The sequence below is a fragment of the Babjeviella inositovora genome (assembly GCF_001661335.1).
Source record: "Babjeviella inositovora NRRL Y-12698 unplaced genomic scaffold BABINscaffold_6, whole genome shotgun sequence".
Classification (NCBI taxonomy): Eukaryota; Fungi; Ascomycota; class Pichiomycetes; order Serinales; genus Babjeviella; species Babjeviella inositovora.
The window spans coordinates 298,034-319,302 of record NW_017566843.1 but is presented as its reverse complement, the minus strand read 5'-3'; the positions used below and the strand labels follow the sequence as shown (position 1 = coordinate 319,302).

Sequence of the window (21,269 nt, the reverse complement as noted above, 5' to 3'; positions counted from 1 at the left end):
CTTATTCTGAACTATTGTAACATGGATGTAATGTGACACGCCTCAAATTGTCCGCTTCGTATAGTTTTCCGGTGCAGTTGACATACATCCGCGATGTACCCTTTCTTTATTCCGCAGTGATTGTGACTCTCGTAATTGAAACGTATCACCCCGTATAAGACCAGAATTGTCGTAAAAACGTTCTAGCCCCTTGGACTATACACACTATACAGACAAATTATAACCCCTGGGATGCACGATACACGTCTACCAAACAATAGAAATAGAAACAATAGACTATAGTTCATGGCCCAAAACATGCGCTTTGCAGTAGACTAAATTTCAAATACATGACTGGGGGTTTAAATTATGGACAAAAGTGGGTACTATTAGCTGGCTAAAAGAGTATACTGTGAGTTGGATGAGTTATCGTTTTACCTTTAACGCCACAGAGTGAATGACCTCTTATTTAAACTGCCCTTGTAGAAGACCAGGAAGTCCTTTATCTCACCATTTGAGACAATCATCCTGGCGGCCGCATTAGGGTCTTGCGTTGTAAGCGTCTCAGAGATTACCCCTTAAAGTTCCCCTTAGATTGCCCTGGAGATGTCATCGTCAACCCATTGTGAGTAGCTATTTTCACTTGTGCGTTGCCCGTTAGGGTAGGGTCCAGATGATAGCTCTGTCAATCTTTGTCACTGCACAATTATTAGGCCTGATTACGTCTAAATAGGTCAATGGGACAATAACGTGCGTGAAATTGTACTCTGTTAGAGTCTTGTCGACAATATCCAGGCACCAAAGTATCTGGAAAGCATAATACTGTTGGTCACACTTACGAACCGTTCGACAATGCCCAAGCCCCTGGTGTATCTCAACCAATGTATTGGTGCTAATATTCTGAGGCAACAATCTGCCATAATACACCAACCGGTAACCTGACACTCTAAGTAATGAACAAGCCAGGAGAAGGCGGCTAAGGTTTACGAGTATTTTTTGATAGCCATCTGGTGGGGAGTTTCACGTGTATTGGCTGATTTATACAGTAGATATATAGTCAAGAGAAGACCGAGGGGTGTTTATAAGCCATGAGGATAACCGTACCACGACTCCAGATTAGGGGAACTATCCGGACAAGCCGATGGACGTCTGCGACGGGTAAAGTGGCACCTACCCTATGGTTTCTATACCGCGATCAATGAGTAAACATATACGTGTATAATCTATAAAATAAGGATACAAATTAACCCTTCGAGTGGCAAGATACATACCTTAGCCGGATTCTCTAGCCATCGTCTGAATAAAGGCTGTCCTTGGCCTGTTGTTGGTAAAAGTCGGCTTCGCTAAAATCCGACCCCTTATTTTTAATGACTGTCTTATCGGACCTCACCTCCTCTTACTTCAGGATACCTTCGCATAAAAGCTATTATTTATCTTTCTGGTTTAGTGAGCTTATTTCTATTTACAGATACGACGCCCCTTTTATATGGAAAGGAACTGACAATAGTAGTAAATTTTACGCCAAAATCAGGGAAGGTGCAACCGAGGAAGATGTATACGCGGAAGGTGTAACCGGATGTCTTGTGAAAGTTGACTTTGATAGGCGCCGTCTTTAAACTTGCAGAGAATGCATTGTTTTAAAATCCTGGACCCGAAGAGTATGCGTTAGTGAGTCCGTAAAAGGCAGCTGATGGTTATTGATAATAATAATATAGATAACGGTGAAACTCGAATCCTTATACTGCACCATTACCTCTTAATTCCATGATACAGCAAAACCACTGTATCGACTAGAAACTTTACTCATATCTATAAGGAAGCTAGACAATATTTTTGCGCCAGTATTCTGGGGCGCCGTGTGAGACGACGATCTTCAGCTAAATAGGGCTGTCTGTTTTATTCGCTATGCTTGTATCATGGGGAATATTTTCTGAAGTAGAATATAATTCACAGGTCAGGCTTAAAAATATTTTATTATATGTGAATTATGTAGACCCATAATTTTGGATACTATCGAAAGAATCTGGCAATGAGATAGCCGTTCGTCCTGGAGCAATATCACAATATCTGTTAAACGATGTCTAATCTTTGGAATCCCGGCTTTCAGAACACTGAATTAAAACATTTACGAAAAAAGTCCCATTTTAACGTTATTATACGGGTTCTTTCAGTTTAGAACTTAGATGATTAGCCTAGATTCCTTAGTAGCCTGACATTTATAACTCTATCACCCGCAGTTGTACTGGGATGTAAGCTTGCGAATGGCCAGTTTATCGTTACATTGAAATAATACTTGTCGGATAAGTAACAAAGAATATCATAATTCCGTAATTGTATATTCCTAAAATCCCTCGCTGGTGCTGTGGAATTCCAGTTTCATATTCGTATACTGGTGATATGCAGACCAATAAATGGGTGATAGTGTTACATGCCTCATGCTTTCACATATCTATCCTAAATGCTACAGAGGGTTGGTTATCTAAAAACGGTTTTGCGGCAATTATATATACAACTCTTCAGGTATCTTGAATTGATATTCGAGTAAAAAGTTTTGTTCAAGGATACCATATAGCAATAAAAAAAGGAAAAGCACCAGAAAATTAAAAGCGCTTTTGGCAGAAGTTGCTAACAGCGTTAGAATAATCGTTAAAAATTCGTCTAGTCCCTGCCTACAGATATGCACTATTGACAATGATTTTTGATTCAGATGTGATCTGGGCTGAATCAATTCTTAATTTTACTTGATCGTATGGCTAATATCAAATGCTAGAAGGAAAACCTAATTTATCATAGTACTTTTTATAAACCCATCCAGAGGAATCAATGCTGGCAAGTTGAAAGTTCTTTCAAGAGTGCCTCACACATGTCGCTTAACAAGTGTACGTGCGTCGAACTAGACCACTGGCTCAGGCCGTGCATAACCTCCCGGACCCTGAACGAGCAATACTTTTTTGAAACCCCCTCTATCCTCAGCATAAGATATGATCCGGTATTAATAATTCCGCCGTTCGCACTTTTGTATACGTGCCATGAGTTAAAGGTATGTTTTTAGTCCGAGTGGCCCCATCTACACCAACCAAGAGGCAAGGATGTGAAGCTATGTTGATGGTGCCTCGATAGCAATGTTGGGTTCCCCTACATACGGCTGACACGTGCTGATGAAATATCGCACTGAATTTTTATAACCCACTGTGGCACTGGGATTTGAAGGTTGCTCTGGCATAAGCTTCGTATTGGGCTGCATACAGGACATGCATGCAAGTTTAATTCTGCAGGTTGCGATCAGTCGAATTGCGGGGATATGTTTCTATTTGCTATCTTCCAGGAACTCTTTAAGCTGCGAATGAGAACCATGGATAAAAGTCTATTGAAATAAAGGAAATGGCTGATCTTCAGGATATACAAGGGTTATTAGAAGCTGTTATACTGCGATATGCTCACATAAAAGCTGAGGAGGTCAGCTGCCGAAGGACTAGGGCAAATTTTCCACCAGGCTAGGATTCTGTAACCCTCTAGTCAACTACAAATGCCCGCAGTAGGTGAAATAGCAATCATGGAACCCTTAGTTGATGCACAGAATAAGGGCGATGCAACAGACTAACTTATCCGAAACTCTGATCCGAGAAAGCAATCAACATAGAAACATGTCCAGGTCAAACCGCCGCCGTAGCGACTGTTATGACTACAATGAAATACGGCATCTGACGAGATCAACAGACACGGAATCTTTAAGCTTGCCCCATCACCGTAGTACAGTTCCTCTGGATGCCTCTTTTGTAGATTTACTTCATATGTCGTTCCTCTTCTACACCCACTAACCTTTCAGAATAAATCACGGCTATAAATCACAAAAGTAAACCACGAGTCCTACTGAAAGAGTGTGAGATCCTACTTCTGGGTACACCTTTTACGGTGACGTCAATACGTTCCGTTAGAGTTTTCTACGCATGCACTTGCAAGCTTCTCATGCAGCAAGCGGCCATGGTGTTTAGGCCGTTTCACACAATTGATCTCAGACTCTATTGCTACCAGGTTGCTAAACCCCAGTAGATCGGTGGAGGTAATTAAAAATTGCTGTTTCCAGAATACTATATAAGAACATGTGCGCTGGGCTATGTAATTAAATCCAAGCTACCCTTTCATTATATCCTCATAAACCTCTTTTCCCTCTCTCAAACACAATCTCACTTAACTATGTCCCACCCAACTCACAAACTCGATAATTCGCCTGAATCTCCAACTGTGGTTGACAAGATCAAAAACATCTTCAAATCGGATGCCTCAGATCAATCCACCGCTCGTGACACTCGTGCTGGCACCGGTGGCCGCGACTCCGCGTCTGATGCCACCCTTAATTCCCATCAAAGTAACTTGGCCGAGGGTGGAAACGCTGGTGCTCACCACGAAGGTATTTTGAACCAGGACAGCCATGTTCCAGGTGTTATTGCCGGATCTTCTGTTGGAAGACTTCAAGCCATGAAGCCTCAAGAAGACCACGCCGTTAACTCCAACGACCCGGCCGCAGCCCACAGATATACTGAAGAACGCGTTCTCCCCCAGACCGAAGGTGGCGAAGGGCACTTTTACGACCCGAACGTCTCTTCTGTTAACCATGGTCTCTCCTCCACTCAAAGAGACACTCTGACTGGTGGAACTTTAGCCAGCACCTCCCATGGTCATTCTGATGTCCATGACAACATGGGAGCTTCTGACTCCACTTCTGGTGGAATTTTTAATAGTGTCGCTAAAACGTTGGGCTTTACCAGCGATCCAGAGACTGTGTCTCACTCCAACCGCGATGCTGGTGCTTCAAACCATGAAACTACCGCTTCCTACGACTCTCATTCCGCTGGAAACTCTAGCGAACATAAGGTGGAGTCCTTGGTTGAAGTTGCCGCCGAGGCTGAAAGAAGAGAGCCTACCTTGGACCCCCTGAATCACAAGATCTTGGTTGGTCATAAATCTGCTCATGTAAACACTTCTGAAACTGACAGTGCTTACAGCGACAATGTCGACGCATCTCCCAAGGTTGCTCTCACTGATTACAGCCGCCATGGTGTGAAGCCAGCCTCGCACTCCACTGATTTTGCTGACAAATCTACCGTTGCGACCCTGAAGCCATTGGCTTCCCACCCTGAGCCTAACCCTAACGCTGGTTCTCACGTTACCCATGGCGCCGGGATTTCTGGTTTTACTGCTACTGCTGCTGTACATCAAAAGTCCCGCGACACCACTGACTATCACAATTCAGGCTTGAACACCCAACGTGCTCCCACCGATGTCAATAACCAGGGAATCAAGGGTACCCTCAACAAGGTAGCCAATACGGTTGGTCCCGGTGACAAAACCTCAACCACTAATGACTACACAAAGGACTTGTATGACGAAACCAGTCTCGGCACTGGTGCTGACAACACCCGCAGTAGCTATCACAGTTCTGGATTAGATTCCAACCATACTCACCCCTCTGCTATTGGCACAAATTCGAGAGATGATACCAACAGAGGTGTTCACACCTCCAACACTGGTTCCGGTGTTGATGGGGCTAAGGATGCAACTAACACGGTTGATTATAAGACTGGTCTTGATCACACCGATCACTCAAGAGGCTCTACCACTGGTAACCATCACGCTGCCGGTGCTGTTGGCGCTGCTGCCGCTACTGCTGCCGCTCTTGGGGCTGCCTCCCACTCCGACCGTTCTCGTGCTTCTGACTTGGATCGTGACATCTCCACCACTGGCAGCTTGAAAGGGTCTACCACCTCTGATTACTCCGGCTCGGACAACACCAACACTAGTAGTATTAAGGGTGCTTTCAACAAAATTGCCGGCAAGATTGGCCTTGGTGACAAATCGGCTGAACAGCAAACCAAGACCAACGCTGGGTATCTCGGTTCCAACCGCGAAACCGGTGTTGCTGGTTCCACCCCTGTGGGTCACGTCGTGGATAGCTCTAGAGGGGCTCGCGGCTACGGCGGCCAGTTAGACGAACCCCCAACCACCTTGGGGTTGGATAGGGACCCTCCGAAGGACCCTGAGAACTTGGCAGGCTCTGGATCTCACCTCACTGCTGGTATCGTCGGTACTACTGCTGCTGGTGCAGGTCTTGGTGCAACTGCCCTCCACAAGCCTCACGACTCCACTCATGGAACAAACTTGAGTCGCGATTCTGATTTGCATCACGGTGTCTCGGGTTTGGAGGCCACCCCATCAGAGATGGCTATTAATACTATCCATTCAGACGAGTTTAAGAACGATCTTGCACGTGCGGCCGAAAATTTGCATCTCGATGATAACTCTGCTTCCCAGCACGGTACTAGTGTCGCTGGGGCCACTGCTGCGGGCTCTGCCGGTATTGGTGAAGTTCACCACGAGGGAAAAGCCCCAAAGGCGACATTAATCAACACTGACCACATTACAAAGGCCACCCATCTTGCCATCGACCGTGAATCTTACTCTCGTACTCACAATTTCAACACTGTGACTGACCCAGAGTTGTTTGCACGTACTCACGACTTCAAAGAGGGGTCTGGGGACAGGTTTGGTGCTCCGCAAGGCTCTGAATGGACCGCTCCGGCTGATACCAGTCGTGGTACTGCCGATCACGATAAGTCCCTTACTAGTACTGGTGTCGCCGCTGCCACAGTGGGTGCTGGCGTTGCTGGCGCCGCTATTCACCATAGAGAATCAGACCATATTCACGGTTCAGGATTTACTGGTGGCCACAGTGCCGGCGCTTCTACTACCCACGCTCCAGCCAGAAACAATGCGGCCGAACTTGGTGCTGCTATTGCTGCCAGCTCGTCCATCCCAACCTCTGACAACAACCACTCAGGTTCCAATGTTGGTTCGGATACAGCTGGTTTGGGTTCTCAGCGTCCTGTTACTAGTGGAGTTGACGCCAAGCTGGACGCTCCGGTTGGCACCCCACGCCACTCCACCTCCACTGTTGCAGATGCTACCAGAACTCCAGCGGCTAACAAGGATCCACAGTTCAACATCCATCAGGTACACGGTGATAACGTCAAGTACAACGACGACGATCTTATCGTGGAAGTTGTTGGGGTTGACGACGACCAAAAGGCGTACCAACTTGCTTTGGATGCAGCCCGGAAGGTACACAACAATGGTGGGATCCTGAGCTTAGGCCTGGACCACAAGATTGTTGTGGAGACTGTCGAAGATACTCTTACTAACGCCCGTCACGCCCAACATTAGTCTTGGTTCCTTAATTCGGGTAATTTTATTTTTTTCCAAAAACTGAGCGTCATTTATATTTTTGTCTATTGAAGTTTACGTTATTATTAATGAATAATCTTTGTAGTGTCTCTAAGGGTATGGTGTACGTAGCTTATGATAGCTTCAGTAAAATATAGTTCTCCGAGCTATAGTAACATACATGTCTCCTGGGTAATAACAGCCTCTGAGGAGACCATGTGATGGTAGATGTAGCTTCGGAAAGTTAACATATTTATATTTGCAATCAACGGCTTGACTCACTAGCATAAGCCCTTACCACTGCAAGTACTTGTAGCTCTTCGATTTCGGCCTGAAAGACAAGACCTATCCAAGCCTTTTTTTATTACTCTAATACTGATTAAGTGTCAATCAGAATACCTGGAATATAAAGTAAGGGGGTTAATACTTAGGGGCCCTCCAGTCCGCACATTTGCACCTCTTCATAACTAAGATGTTTTTTTCTCCTGTTGCAATCGATTTTAAACCCTTTTAAGAACAGACTATGTATCTAAAATCGATTAAATTATTGCGTTTTGCGTTTTACTCTTTGGCTTCCTTCGAAAACTGCACAATGTGGGCCCCTGTTCCTTGTAATACACTGTAAACAGAAAAGTACCCGGCTTTGACTTCAATTCCAATACCAGTCCAAGAGAATGATATCGATCGAAAGGATTACTGTTTTCCGATGATAATGTATCTGAATTTCTGATTGTTTCAGTTGGACTGTACTCCAAATTATTGAACAGTTCATTGGTCTTGGGCTTGCATAGTCCAAGAAGCTGACTTCTCAAAGATATAGACTAATCAACACAACACATAAATGTACGTCCATTCGTACCATCTATTGCAAGGTGGAATATTTCCTGACAACTTCTACAACTATAGCTACAGTCAATATTTCCAAAATTGCACGATAAAGTTCCTGGTACCTCCCATACTTTTCTCAAAAAGCATTCCTCACGCCGTTAGCTGCACAGTGGGGCAATAAGGCACAGGGATCAGTGCGGCGTTTTGTTGTGGCACGACTCCCAAGCAATAGCCCACCTCCTGTTCAAATATCGGGCATATAAGCATCACATCAATGAGGTCAACTCTAGTTTAACATCTACCCCCTATTATCACTAAACATCATGTCCTTTTTCAAAGCCTTACCAGATTTCAACGCAACCTTCCTGAACATCTCACAGCAGTTCCAGGACGGGTTGCAGGGCTCATTGAAGGAAGCGCAGAAAATCTCTGAAGAGCTCCAGCCGTTTGCGGCCAGAACGTCGCGCTTACTCCAGGAGAAGTTCGGTCAGGTTGATGACGTCAGCGAATTGCCTTCTGAGTACCTCGAGTTGGAAAGAAAGGTCGATAACTTGAGAGTTGTGTACAAGAACTTGTTGACGGTGACCGAGACGTTTGAATTCGAGAGCTACGACTACCCACCAAACTTGAAGGAATCGTTCAACGACGTTTCTAAGTCGCTCACGGGTAGATTTTACGAGTTGTCCAAAACCACTACGACCAAAGAGGCGGAGACGTTGCTCAATTCGCAGGCGAAGGAGAAGAGCTTGCCAAAGACGTTGGCCCACGCGTTGTCCCGCGCTGCCGCCAACTCTAGGCAGCAGTTATTGATTTCAGCCTACCATGCAGCTGAAGAAGCTGAGGAAGAGGAGCTTCCGGAGGAGAACCCGTTGGCGAAGGCGCTTTTGAAGTTAGCGGACACCGAGAAGCTTGTGGGTGAGAAGCGATTGGAGCAGGACCAACTGATTATCGTTGACTTCAACCACAAGTTGAATCAGATTCTCACCGACTCCTTCAAGCAGACGTCGCAGAACCGCCGGAAGGTTGAAAAGGCCAGACTTGACTTCGACACCTTGAGAACCCAAGTCAAGAGAGCGGAGGAAGCCGCCAAGGAAACGGAGGCACCAGAGGAGGACAAAGTGCCAGTTAAGGATGTGGAGGGACTCAACTCCAAGCTCGAGGCCGCTGAGGATGAGTTGGTTAGCGCCACTGAAGAAGCTGTGACCTCAATGAAGAGAATCTTGGACCCAGCCGAGAGTGTGAACTTGGTCCAGGTTTTGGTGAAGGCCCAGTTGGAATACTTCAAGAGCGTCACCGCTGATTTGGAGGTTTTGTCGGCCGAATTGGATACCATTATTGTGGAGGCTGCTGAGTCCGAGGAATGAACTGTGGTGGAGGCTTCTGAGTCCAAGAAATGAACCATGGTGAAACCTGCGAATAAACCACAATTATTTGTCTAATCCTTTAGTTATTTAATATTATACTGACTTTGATGGCGTATGTAGCTTAGTATTTTGCACAAGACATATACATTGAGGTACAGGAAGCGATAATGAGATCCAATATAAGGTCACTCTTCCACGCGCCGTATGCCATGGCTCAGTCTTTACCTGGCTTTCTATTTATTTCAACATTCTCTATTTTATTGCATCCGAAATCTGAAGAACATGTGATGATAAAATAGCCTAACTTAAGTTACCTTCTATAGAAACGTGTCGGGGATAAGAGAAGTAACGCCTTATATATTACCCTAGTCTCTCAGGCAAGATATCGTGAGGCCAAGTAGTGAGGAAAAGTATACACCAGGAGTTAAAACACAGCCCTTCCAAAATGAGCCTGAGCTCTAAATTGATCAACTCCGAATTGTGTACGATCCAAACCTACCCACACATCAGGGTTTTACCAGTTATCGATAAGTTTTATAAACCCACCGGGTAGTAGCAGCGGTACGCAATGTTTCTATCGCTCTTTTCCTAGGCGTTATATCCGAAACCAAGTTCGGGGTCTAGATCACGTTGCGATGCTAATCAAAATTCAGAACCATCTAAATTACGTTACAAGTTTTCCGTCTTTTTATATTATCACTAGATTAGACAGCAAAATTTTCATCGGATCTTAATGCGCCACACAGACACCGTTTGCTGGACTGACGTTCATGATTCTACCGATACGGCCCCACCAGAGCTCACCAAAAGCCAAGCCAAGCACCACAGCAAAGAAGTACAACACAACGTAGGTCATGACGGCCAACATCAACGCATAACTGAGCATGATGGCAACAAAGGCAATCACCAACCTGATCACATCGCGCTTGAATTCAGTAAAGGTGGTGAAGAAAAATTGGCGAAGCAAAGATGGCTTCTGAATAGTCGGTGGAGGCGAACTAGAGATCTTTTCCTCATCATCGTCACAACCACAGTCGACTGAAGGAACAGTCTGGGTTTCGGCAACGACAACGGCACTAGAGGACCTCCAGATGTTTTGCTCCAAGTAAGAGGAGAAAAAAATGATTCCCCTCAAGGTGAAGGCAACGGCAAACAAGAAGACAAAGATACCAAATGCCGCACCACCGGAGGTGGCCTTTAAGTTTGTGAATAACACCTCGTAATTGTTCCAATTAGTAGAGAACTTCATGTTCATTCCGCCCATGTGCATACTGCTCATATCCATCGTGCTGTGGTCCATGCCACCCATGCTCATGGTGCTGTGGTCCATAGACATCGAGGTGGTGGTGGTGGCAGAGGTAACGGCAGCAGAAACAACAGAGCTGACAGCAGAGGTGATAGAGGCAACGGAACTGACAGGGCTGCCCATATCCATACCAGACATATTAGACATATCCATTTTTGCGTGTTTTTGAAAAGTTTGTACCAGGGGGTCAGAGAAGATGGGGAGAAAAGAGAGTTCGCTTACTGGAATGGCAACTGCTTATTTATAGGAATAGATAGAAAGTGAACCCTTCAGTGCTTTGGGGAATTGAATATACTTATATAACAATGGGGACATCTCAGTCCATCACAATTGCATTACTCGATTGGGGACTATTTGCTCAATATCCTGCGGCTGATCGGCTCAAGCTGCATATCGGTAGGCATTTTTCGCGCATAGACGGCCGAGAAGAAGGGTTAAAGGCGCCAGACGTCGGAACCCTTAGCCAAATATGGAAAACGAGCACTTAATGTGGCGGTTACCGGTTGTGGACAGCCAGTCAATCATGATGCAAAATGCAGACAGTGTAAAGTTTGCGAGTTTAAATCCCAGGATAAAGATTTTATTAACTCATTAGCCATAAAAGGAAAGAGCAAAGGGATATATACTATCTAGCAGTGGAGTGCGAACAGCTCCTGTTTAGGCATAATCAGCTCGTTGTAATTAGAACCAGCGGAAGAAGCCGTTTGGAAATCCGTATATCTCGGGCTTATCGAAGTTAATCAAAAAATGGAGCGAAAGCCCCAAATTCTGTGGAAGTGAGACGGAATGTAATTAAATCGCTAGCTTGGTTATGGTTCTCTAAAGAGGTTAACGGCATCCTGGAACTCGTTTGAACAAATCGTGGGGGGTTAAATCATCGTGTAGACCAGGAAGTACCTAGAGAAAGTCAAGTCGAGGAAGCCACGGGTCGACTTATGCTGCTTACGGCCGTTTTAAAGTTGCGACCAATGGGGTTAGCTTGTGGAACTGATCTCTCCGCAAACAATATTTGCCACAGTGCCAGCCGTCCAGCACTACGGTAATAGCTTGTCCAATGAGAATGACTCGTCTCTTGATATACAGACCGCGACCCGCCCGGAAGTACATAATGCCCGTAACCAAGAGTAGAGGAATGGTTCTTAACATATATTTCGGGTAATCGTTCCTAATCTTACAAGTCGTTCAAGGGAATCGTTGTTAAGTATATACATAAGAGCCATATCCGAAGACACGGTCATCAGAAGCGAGGTTTTAGCCTTAGGTAAGCTTTTCGACAACCAACTTCTCAGCAGTGTACATCTGGGAGATAGAGGCCTGTCTGTTCAAGGTGTTGGCGTCGAGGTTGGCCTTTGTGAAGATAGCGTTCAATTCGGCGGCGTCAGTCACGGTCCTGTTGGCAGCATAGGTCTCGTTGATTCTTCTGACAAAGTAGCTTCTAAAGTTGTAGTTGTCGAACTTGGCCGCGGTGGCCAAGAGGTTCTTGTAAAGGGAAACTGCTGACATGATGGGGTTTTGTGTTAGAATGTGTGATGCGAGGTGGGCGGCTATCTAAGCAACTTTTTGATGTAGCATTCGAGTTAGCAATGCGTGCAGGCTCGGCTCCAATTTCATTTTCGCGCAAAAGCGGCTTGAGCTAAGGTAAAAGACCTTTATCGCAATCTACATCCTCTAGCTTTCACTTTACTGAAACACCTTTCAAAAAAAAAACCTTCTGTCAGTATGTCCACCTCTGCGCCCCAATCCGACCTCTGGCTTCAATACGCCCAAATCATCTTCCAGTACGCCATCCTCTCGCTCACAATCGCACTCAGAAATCTCACGCTTGCATTCAACTACGCCTTCCAGACATTTCCGCAAGCCACTGCCATGGCTACCTCACTTGTGCTCATCTATATCGCGTATCGTCTCCTCTTTGTGCTCGCACGCATGGTCTATTCCATTGTCATGGGCGTCATCCGCACCCTTCTCATCGCCGTGCTCGTACTTGTCTGCATTGCGGTCTACTTCCGCGGCAACAGGTTCTTCACGAATGACTGTTACGTCCTCCTCGACTACGCGCGGCTGCTAGCTGCCGACAGCGAAACGTCTCAGGACAACTTGCTCGTGCTCAAGCGGGGCTTTGAGAAGGTTTACGCCATGAGTGAGCTTCTCCTCTCCCAGACATTTGACAATGATTCGATGCAAAACAGCTTATAAGGTGAGGCTACGGAAGTATAGAGAGCTATGAACCGTAGACCAATGATCCGTGGTTGTTGTGTTGTTGGTCTGCGCCTGGTCGTGTACGCACCGCCTGCAGCTAATTTCGTTTGTCTCGGCCATTGAACTGTACAGATAATGAATTTGCTCCGCCTCGCGGCTATTCACCACATCCTCCAGCAACGATGGTCAACGACACAGAATACTATGACGCCCTCGGGATCGAACCGACTGCCACGCAGATTGAGATCAAAAAGGCGTACCGCCGCCGCGCGATGGAGACCCATCCGGACAAACACCCAAACGACCCGACCGCAGCAGCGCGCTTCCAGGCCATCGGGGAGGCGTACCAGGTATTGCAGGACCCGGAGTTGAGAAAGAACTATGACCAATTCGGAAAAACAGACCAGTCCGTGCCGGACGCCGGGTTTGACGACCCGTCCGAGTTCTTCAGCACAATGTTTGGTGGCGAGAGCTTCAAAAGCTGGATCGGCGAGTTAACCATGTTGAAGGACTTGCAGAGCACAGCGGAGGTGCTTGGAAAGGAAGATGAGGAGAAGGAAAAGGCAAAGGTGGAGACTACTTCGGAGGACCAGTCAGTGATGCACACCGAGGCCAAGGCCGATGTCGGGGCGTCTGGTACAAGCACGCCAAAGGCAAAGTTGAACAACCCAGCAAAGTACACCAAAGAAACGAGAGAGGAAGTGGAGCGCCTTTATAAGGAGTCCAAGCTCGCGAAGCAGAAGCGTGTGGAGGAACTTGCTAAGGAGTTGGTGGTCCGCTTGGACAAACTTATCGCTGCGTCCTCCTCCGAGGCCGAGTTGACGCTGTTCCAGCAAAACCTCAACACCGAATTCGAGGACTTGAAGATGGAGTCTTTTGGGCTCGAGATCATCCACACCATCGGCAAGATCTACGCGCAGAAGGCCAGTGCGTTCATCTCGTCCTCTAGGACGTTTGGGTTATCCAAGATTTTCACCTCGGTGCGTGACAAGGGCTCTGTCGTCAGCGGCGGGTTCAGCATTTTGTCGTCTGCCTTGGACGCCCAGCTGTTGGTGGAGCAGATGGAAAAGGTTAAGGCTGCGGACCCCGATGCGTGGTCTCAGGAGCAGGAAGCCGAAATCGGCCGTCTTGTCTTTGGGAAGTTTGTTGGCACCGCGTGGGCCTCTTCCAAGTTTGAAATCAAGAACACCATTAGAGACGTATGCGATACCGTCTTAACCGACAAAGAAGTTCCAAAGAAGGCCAGGATTTCCCGCGCCAGAGCGCTCTTGGTGTTGGGAACCAACATGAAGGCTGTGACAAGGGACACTGAGGATGAGGAAGGTGTCCAGGTGTTTGAGGAGATGTGGCATGAGGCCAAGTATACCAAGATGAAGGTCACCAAGGTGAAGAAGTAGCTAGTCTCAGAAATGAGAGGAAGCTGTTCCATTGACATAATGCTACAATATTGATAAATTTAATAAATTGTGTAGTGAGGGTCTCATGATGAAGGTTTGTATCAGTATAGGGATTTCTAGAAATGGTTTTAGAAACCAAATGTTAATATTTTTCGCATAGTCGCCCAGTGGTTTGTGGGTGAATCTTGGTACCGATATACCAGGGGCCTAGCTTCCTTCCATGGTTCTCACTGGTACGCAGATACCAATATTAATAGCATCCTTTACGTGGTAAATTTATTGTTAGATAACCGAGAAGTATTCAAACCTCTCTTCACACTCACACCAGGTGTCTGTGATTCCAATGTGGATCTTTCTGAAACCACATTCTACAACGCACACAGCAATGTCAGTAATACTCAGTAATTGCATTTACCGTATTTATAGTAAACTGGGTTGTCTACTGGCCTTCCACGGCAGCTGCCCATCACATGGGTCTCCCACCTACAACCAGACCTAGCATTATGGATGCACACATGTACAGAATTGCTGGTCGGTTAGAGATAGTATGAGCAAGCAGGGACGAAGGAGTGATACTTTTAGAGTCGTGTATTGCAACGGAGAAAGCATATTTGAGCGCGCCCTTGCTTGGTAAAGGCATATCCCAACGCCTTCAGCCAGCACATCATCCAAGTAATCACCAAGTCATACCAACAGCTATCGCAATGACGCTACCGCGCGACCGCTACGTAGCTGGTGACACTACTTGAACAACCTCCGGCAGCCGGTACAGGCTACACCCCGCTACTCCCAAACTTCTCCGCCCACTCCTCATACTCTTTCAACCCCTCCTTTCCCACACTCGGACGGATAAACCGCAAACTCAACCGGAAATCTTCCAACAGCATGGGCCGGATCAGGTCGCGCGGCGTACTCAACAACTTGTCCCCAAGCGCACGCAACGGTCCCATTGCACCGTCGCGTGCCAATGCTGTCATGTCCGAGCCCGAAAACCCGTCCGTCATCGCAATCAACTCGTCGAGCTCACTCGCACCCAAACTGTGATTCTGGCGCGCTAAGAGCCGCAAGAGCTGTACCTTGCGAGTTTCAGCCTCCGGTAATGGGATGTATTGGCGTCGTACGAATCGCCGCCGCGCGGCCTCGTCGATTGCCCACGGTAAATTTGTCGCCGCAAGTACCAACACACGGCTCACGTCCTCGTCGTGGTTCGCAGTCGCAGACGAGAGATCAGACCACTGGATCAAAAACTCATTCTTGATCCGGCGCGACGACTCGTTCTCGTTATCCGACCGTGACGATAAAATCGAGTCAATCTCGTCCACAAATATAATTGCCGGAGCGAGCTTCTTCGCGATCTGGAACAACGCGCGTACGAGTTTCTCTGACTCACCGAGATACTTAGACGTCAAACTCGAAGCACTGATGCTGAAAAACGTCGAATGCGACTCAGTTGCGACGGCGCGTGCAAGCATCGTCTTCCCGGTACCAGGCGGTCCGAAGAGGAGCATCCCACGTGCGGGCTCCCGGAGTCCGGAAAAGAGATCTGGCCGTAAGAACGGGTACACCACCGTCTCCTTAAGTGAGTTTTTCGCCGCCTCAAGTCCGGCGATGTCGTCCCAGTAGACTTCGTCGCCACGCACGATGATCTCGTTGAGGATCTGTTTCGCGGCGGTAGGATCCACCCCGCGGAGCGACTCAATGAAGGTATCGGTTTGCTCTTCGTTGAGGTTGGAATAGTCAAGGGGGGTGGGATCCGCGGGGGACTGTTCTTCCTTTTTGGCTGAAACCGCGGAAACTCTCTTGGGCGGAATCGGCGGGGCTGGGGGCTTTGAAGCCGGCTTTGGAGCCGATACGGCTGCAGCCCTCGGCGCAGGCGAAGACGTCTTACCCGTAGCAGGTTTGGCGCCATTAGTAGGCCTGGAAATAGGCTTCGCCGTTGCAGACTTTGCTGCTGGCCTGGTCTGTGTGGTTTTCGGAATAGTTCTCGTGCTTGTCGTTGCCTGGGCGACAGGTCTGCCGTTTGCCGCAGGTTTGACCTGGGCAACAGTCCTGGCGCTCAGCGCAGGCTGAATGGCAGGTCTGCCATTAGTCTGAGCCGGTTTTTGCGCTGGCGGAGGTGATGCTCTCGTGGCCGGTGATGCCGCCCGGAATATCTGTGGAGGCGCTCTGGTAGGAGCCTGAGGGGTAGGCGGAGCCTGTGGTCTCGTTTGTGTCCTGGTCTGTGGTTTTGTCAGCGCACCTCTCGCCTGAAACGATGTTTGAGACGTCGCTTGAGGTGCTTTGGCAACAGGTTTAGGAGAAACGGCCTTGGGACCCGAAGACACCCGTATATATGGATCGAGAGAATCCATCTGGGCAGTCACATTGTGAACGGGGCTCTGTACACGGCGAACTGGTTTCGTCGGGAGTGCCACGGGCTCGAGGTTGGGCAGCAGGCTGAAGGAGTCAAACGCCGGGTCGTACGTCTCACTTCTGGGATTATTTTCCGACGGAGTGCTAGCCTGAGGTTTGCTCCAGATGAGATTGGCGGCCTTGAGCGACGTCGCGGAGTTAAGCGAGTGCGCACTGTCATTCAAGTGCACTTTCAGGCCGCGGAGCGTCTTCATCATAAGCTTCTTGGTGGGCTGCGCACCGGTCGCACGCACGGGTGTGCTCACACCGCGAAGGGTAGGGTTGGGCATGTGCGCGTTGGAGGAACGGGTACTCGCTCCACCGTGCCCGTCGCGTGCGCTCTCGCGTCTGGTATCTTCCTCACAGAGAAGCTGCACACGTACCAAATGCTTGACGTTCTGGTCACGGATGGCCTTTATCTCCTCGAGAACCTCAAACTCTTCGGGCGAGAGAGTATACACCGGGTAAAGCTTCTCGGTGTGCTCCAACTTGTAGAGTATGTTTGTGTGTGCGCTCTTCCAACACTGGAGCGCTTCTGCGTGGCGGTGCTGGTCCTCGAGGGTGAGGTTTTCGAAAGTTGTGGTGCTGAACTCATTGTAGAGGTTGCTGAGATGGTCCATCGCCGTCTGGGGCGGTTTTCTTCGGAAAAAACTCATGGGGTAATGCAGGAATAGGTGGTGTCAATGGCTATGAACAACGGAGGGGATTTCTTTTTATATCTGTCTAATGAGTCCTTTTTACCACTTAGGACTAAAGATGTTATATATTCTTACTATTGCGAGCAGGGGAATACTGAATCGGATGAAATTGTGCTCCTTACGTCTGGATGTCGGTTCGCGACACGCATCTGGCTTTGCTATGTCGCGCTGAAAAGAGGAAGGGCAGCCGCTGCATTTGGGTACAGCCACGGCCACTGGGGCGCAAGCGGAAAATCGGGTGATGGGCAGTAGAGAATGGAAAAATCGGGTAAATCATGAAAAATTGCCTTAAGGGGAGAGGGAGGTTAGTTTTTTCTGATGATATTCAGTTCCGTGCTACATTATTATAAGGAAATAATCAAATGGGTAGTAGGTGTTGGCATATTCTCGGGAGTAGACGGTTTCCGAGGTTTCACCGTTAGTGTCGCGCGCGTAAGATACGTCATAGGCCAAGACTGTATACCTTTTCAGGTGCTGTTATAAGCCAAGATACAATTTTTGCTTTTTAGTTGGTTTAATTATTTTATGTATTATAAAAATAAAAAATTAAAATCAAGACGCTCGCGCTGATCGTCGTTAACTTGGTTGTCGTATTGAAACCGGTTTCACTGATAAGTGGCTTAAGGGGTCTATAGCTTATCTGGTTATCGAGACAACGCTTATAAAGTTGGGCCAGTAATATTTAATTGTCGATCAATTCGTACAAGGTAGCAATTAGCCTGCTGGAGTGTTTATGAGTATCGATAAATATCTGCCCTTCAAAATCACGGAGTCAATACCATGGCGCTTGGAGTTCACAGTCGTTGCCCTTACACAATAATCTCCGACATAACAGTTATTCTATATACATCTGTGTGTTTAATGTACCTAGGCATAGGACACCATTCAATTGACAACTTCGGTGATAATGACTTTTATCGACGTAACTGATGTCGTACATGTGCTACGCACTCTCCTAATACAACTTATCCACAGTATGTCTCGACTCCCTCTTCTTAATCTCCAACGCCTTCGCCTCCGTCACCACTCGCTGCCATTTGTCGTCAAACTCCTTGTTCGAAAACTTGTGCAATGCCAAGTCCCTCCCGCGCGCGCTGATGCGCTGCTGCTCCGCCTCCGTCAACAGACATATCTGCTCAAAAACCGCATGCAACTCGGAAAACTCCACATTTTCGCCCGTAGACTTATCCACAATGGTTTTTCCAGGGTAATCCGGGTCAACACGCGCTCTGAAGAAAAAGCCGGTCCGGTTTTGGTAGAACTTATCCGACAGTCGATGATTCTTGTCGTCCCATGGTACCACAATGTCCGCGAGAGGACCCGCTGACGCATGGACCAACGGAATGCACCCGCTGGCCAAATATTCGACCACGGCGATCCCAAAGTGCTCATTCCACATGGCATTCAAGCCATACTTGGAGCGGCGCAACCATGCAACCATTTCCAGGTACGGCGCATTGACCACCAACTGGACGTGGGATGTGATGGCAAGGGTTTCGGCCTGAGCACGTAACTCGCGCACTAACTGCTCGTCCTCTGCGCCTCTGGTAGAACCAAGTAACACCAACTTCGGAATCCTGGCCGGATCCGCCTTGGTTTGCTTGAAAAACGCTGCATACTCCTCCAAGACCATCGCATCACGTTTCTCGGGTCTGAACTGGGCGATTTTCAAGATATAGTCCTCCTTTGCTGCTGGCTTCTGGTTCTGGATGCGCAGGATAATCTCCTCGGTCCCGCAGGGTGGGTAGACGGTCCTGACATCGCTGTTTAAGAACCATATAGACGCAATATGGTCATGGGTCCAGGTGGAGTTGGTCATGATAATATCCACGAACGGCCCCACGCGCGTGTACAAGAACTTGAAGGCCGACCAGTAGATATATTTGCCGATATCTTTCACGTTCAGAAGGTTTAACTTGTTGAGCATATCGGAGGAGACGACCGGGTAGTGTACATAGCTGACGATAGGAATCCGCAAGCACAAGCTGACAAGGGGATAGCCAAACGGAAGACCAAGGGTGTCGCACCAGACATCGGGCGATAGGTTGAATATGGCCTCCCAGGTCAAAAGCAACGAGCCAATGGCCTGGCCGATGAGCGTAAAACGTGGCCAATGTAACGCGGTGATCAAGTGGCGTTTTTGCAAGTATACAAAAACAATTCGTTTCTCATCGAGGTTATCGATCTGGAACTTGTGTGATGCGTTGTCTAGTATCTGTTCTGGCGTCACACCCACATCGCCGGTATAGATTGCCACAACATTGGCGATGTCGTTGTGTAAGGTTTCCTTGACCGCCTCCCACAAAACACGTTCCCCACCGCCAGCAGCATGAGCAAATGGGTGGAAAAAGCCAAAGATTTTGCGGCGCGTGTTGTCTTGCGGGTATTTAGGCTTCATGGCGGCGATAAACCCGGCCTTGTCTGCCTTGTCCTCGGGGCAGATTTTGACCTTATTGTTGGTGTAGTTGGTGTAGTAGGCGGGGTTGCTGCTAGCAAGGATCAAGCGTCTTCTATAAGCCGACTTCTTGTTAAACACGTTCAAGTAGATGGGGCTAGGAGCATCGATGGTTTTCTCCACCAATTCGCGCCATTCCGCCGCTGGCGGCACAAGAAGAAACCGCGATGCAGCGCTCGTCAAGACGGAATAGGAGACGTACGTGAGAATGGCGGTGAGGAGAACGGTCGCGATAGCGATGTCAAAAAGGCCCATTTCTGAGGGGAGCGGGATGTTGAAGCCCATTGGATATGGTTACAGGAGACTGAGGAGGTGCTTGGGGTGAGAGAGCGCTGTTTTATATGCTGTGTGTCGAGATATTTCAAATATAGATAAGAATATGCGTGCGTGGCACACTCGGGCTATTCGGTGATCTGCAACATAGAAACGTAATCTCAAAAAAACAGCTTGAAGTAGCAGCCAGTGACAATTGGACAAAGGTCCGATTTAATTCAGATTAGATGATAGGCTACATGTTGATTTGCGATTACCGGACTGGTTCAGTCGATCTTGCGTATATATTTCGATACCCCAAACTTGAAACAAAAAAAAGAAGAATGTATTGACTTTACGGGACACTCTGCCATCTCACTGAAACAGAATATTCTTAGAAGCCATCTTTTTCTCCCCAGACTTGTTACAACAATATGCAAACATTAAGGTCCCTCGCCCAACGATAAACACCGCCCCTAAATGAATAGGCGGAGGCATAAACCGTCAGACATAGTGAGCAACCAATTTTATTAACTAGTATATTGCCAAATTTATCTGGGTGCAACTTTCAAGGAAAGGGAAAAAAGAAAAAAAACCAATCAAGAAGGGGCAGGATTCGGAGTCTATTTATACTGGCAGCTACGAGCGAGCAGAGCCAGGGCTGGAAAAAAAACTCCCGAGCGGGTAACTGGAAAATAGAACTGAGCGCGGCTATCTTTGCCTAGGGCTTGTTTGTGACTCGTGCACGACCTGCATCAAAGGTCTGGGGATATACTTAATCAAGTTGGCTTCATAATCTGTGAGGCGAAAGATAGTCTGTTTGATGACATAGGAAGAAAGTCTCGGGGATAGGAGTAGACTGTGGCTTAGTTGGCTTTGATTATATTTAGTTTTTATCTCTACCTAGAGCGATAGTAGCAAATACTAGCCGGTGGAAGGGTGAGATACACTGATGTTTCGCTTAGAGTTTCTCGATACGGCTCAAGCCATTTTATGCTTATAGATAACATTAGATAATAGACAAAGGTTAAGAGTGTTGTTTATTCTCCCCCGCCTGCTCAAGTCATAATTCTCTCGTGTTGGTTGCGTGAATCTGAATCGGAGGAAAACTATTATTTTTGGTATAATACCACCTGCAGTCGTATCTCATTTCAATTATTTACAACCTTATGCCGTTCAAAC

General features: G+C 47.6%; 9 protein-coding genes across 9 annotated transcripts in view; 4 read left to right on the top strand and 5 right to left on the bottom strand.

Annotated features, from left to right (window-relative positions):
* Positions 1-4,043: 4,043 nt before the first annotated feature.
* BABINDRAFT_161505 (uncharacterized protein) lies at positions 4,044-7,276 on the top strand. Its single transcript, XM_019128844.1, has one exon. The coding sequence runs from the start codon at positions 4,174-4,176 to the stop codon at positions 7,195-7,197; it is 3,024 nt and encodes a 1,007-aa protein (XP_018985144.1). The 5' UTR covers positions 4,044-4,173; the 3' UTR covers positions 7,198-7,276.
* Positions 7,277-7,654: 378 nt separating this feature from the next.
* On the top strand, positions 7,655-9,643 carry BABINDRAFT_180341 (uncharacterized protein). Its single transcript, XM_019131120.1, has 2 exons — positions 7,655-7,784; positions 8,374-9,643. Exons 1-2 carry the CDS (start codon positions 7,721-7,723, stop codon positions 9,387-9,389), a joined length of 1,080 nt encoding a protein of 359 aa, XP_018985143.1. The 5' UTR covers positions 7,655-7,720; the 3' UTR covers positions 9,390-9,643.
* Positions 9,644-10,112: 469 nt separating this feature from the next.
* CTR1 (high-affinity Cu transporter) lies at positions 10,113-11,092 on the bottom strand. The gene has a single exon (XM_019128843.1). The coding sequence runs from the start codon at positions 10,846-10,848 to the stop codon at positions 10,120-10,122; it is 729 nt and encodes a 242-aa protein (XP_018985142.1). The 5' UTR covers positions 10,849-11,092; the 3' UTR covers positions 10,113-10,119.
* Positions 11,093-11,827: 735 nt separating this feature from the next.
* On the bottom strand, positions 11,828-12,403 carry BABINDRAFT_161502 (uncharacterized protein). The gene has a single exon (XM_019128842.1). The coding sequence runs from the start codon at positions 12,196-12,198 to the stop codon at positions 11,953-11,955; it is 246 nt and encodes an 81-aa protein (XP_018985141.1). The 5' UTR covers positions 12,199-12,403; the 3' UTR covers positions 11,828-11,952.
* Positions 12,307-12,984, top strand: BABINDRAFT_136098 (uncharacterized protein). Its single transcript, XM_019127099.1, has one exon. It carries the CDS (start codon positions 12,415-12,417, stop codon positions 12,889-12,891), a length of 477 nt encoding a protein of 158 aa, XP_018985140.1. The 5' UTR covers positions 12,307-12,414; the 3' UTR covers positions 12,892-12,984.
* A 92-nt stretch (positions 12,985-13,076) lies between these two features.
* BABINDRAFT_8009 (uncharacterized protein) lies at positions 13,077-14,291 on the top strand (the record flags this gene model as incomplete). Its single annotated transcript, XM_019132718.1, has 1 exon — positions 13,077-14,291. One exon carries the CDS (start codon positions 13,077-13,079, stop codon positions 14,289-14,291), a length of 1,215 nt encoding a protein of 404 aa, XP_018985139.1.
* A 337-nt stretch (positions 14,292-14,628) lies between these two features.
* YTA6 (putative AAA family ATPase) lies at positions 14,629-17,556 on the bottom strand. The gene has a single exon (XM_019128841.1). It carries the CDS (start codon positions 17,336-17,338, stop codon positions 15,065-15,067), a length of 2,274 nt encoding a protein of 757 aa, XP_018985138.1. The 5' UTR covers positions 17,339-17,556; the 3' UTR covers positions 14,629-15,064.
* Positions 17,557-18,335: 779 nt separating this feature from the next.
* Positions 18,336-20,045, bottom strand: ALG11 (alpha-1,2-mannosyltransferase; the record flags this gene model as incomplete). Its single annotated transcript, XM_019131412.2, has 1 exon — positions 18,336-20,045. A coding segment is annotated over one exon (1,710 nt), but the record flags the coding sequence as incomplete, so codon positions are not given.
* A 1,100-nt stretch (positions 20,046-21,145) lies between these two features.
* BABINDRAFT_166912 (uncharacterized protein) overlaps positions 21,146-21,269 on the bottom strand; it is a gene marked incomplete at both ends in the record, with an annotated part of 1,621 nt that continues 1,497 nt past the window's right edge. The window contains one exon of the mRNA XM_019130473.1: positions 21,146-21,196. Coding sequence (XP_018985136.1) covers positions 21,146-21,196 — 51 coding nt within the window. The remainder of the gene's footprint in view (positions 21,197-21,269) is intronic.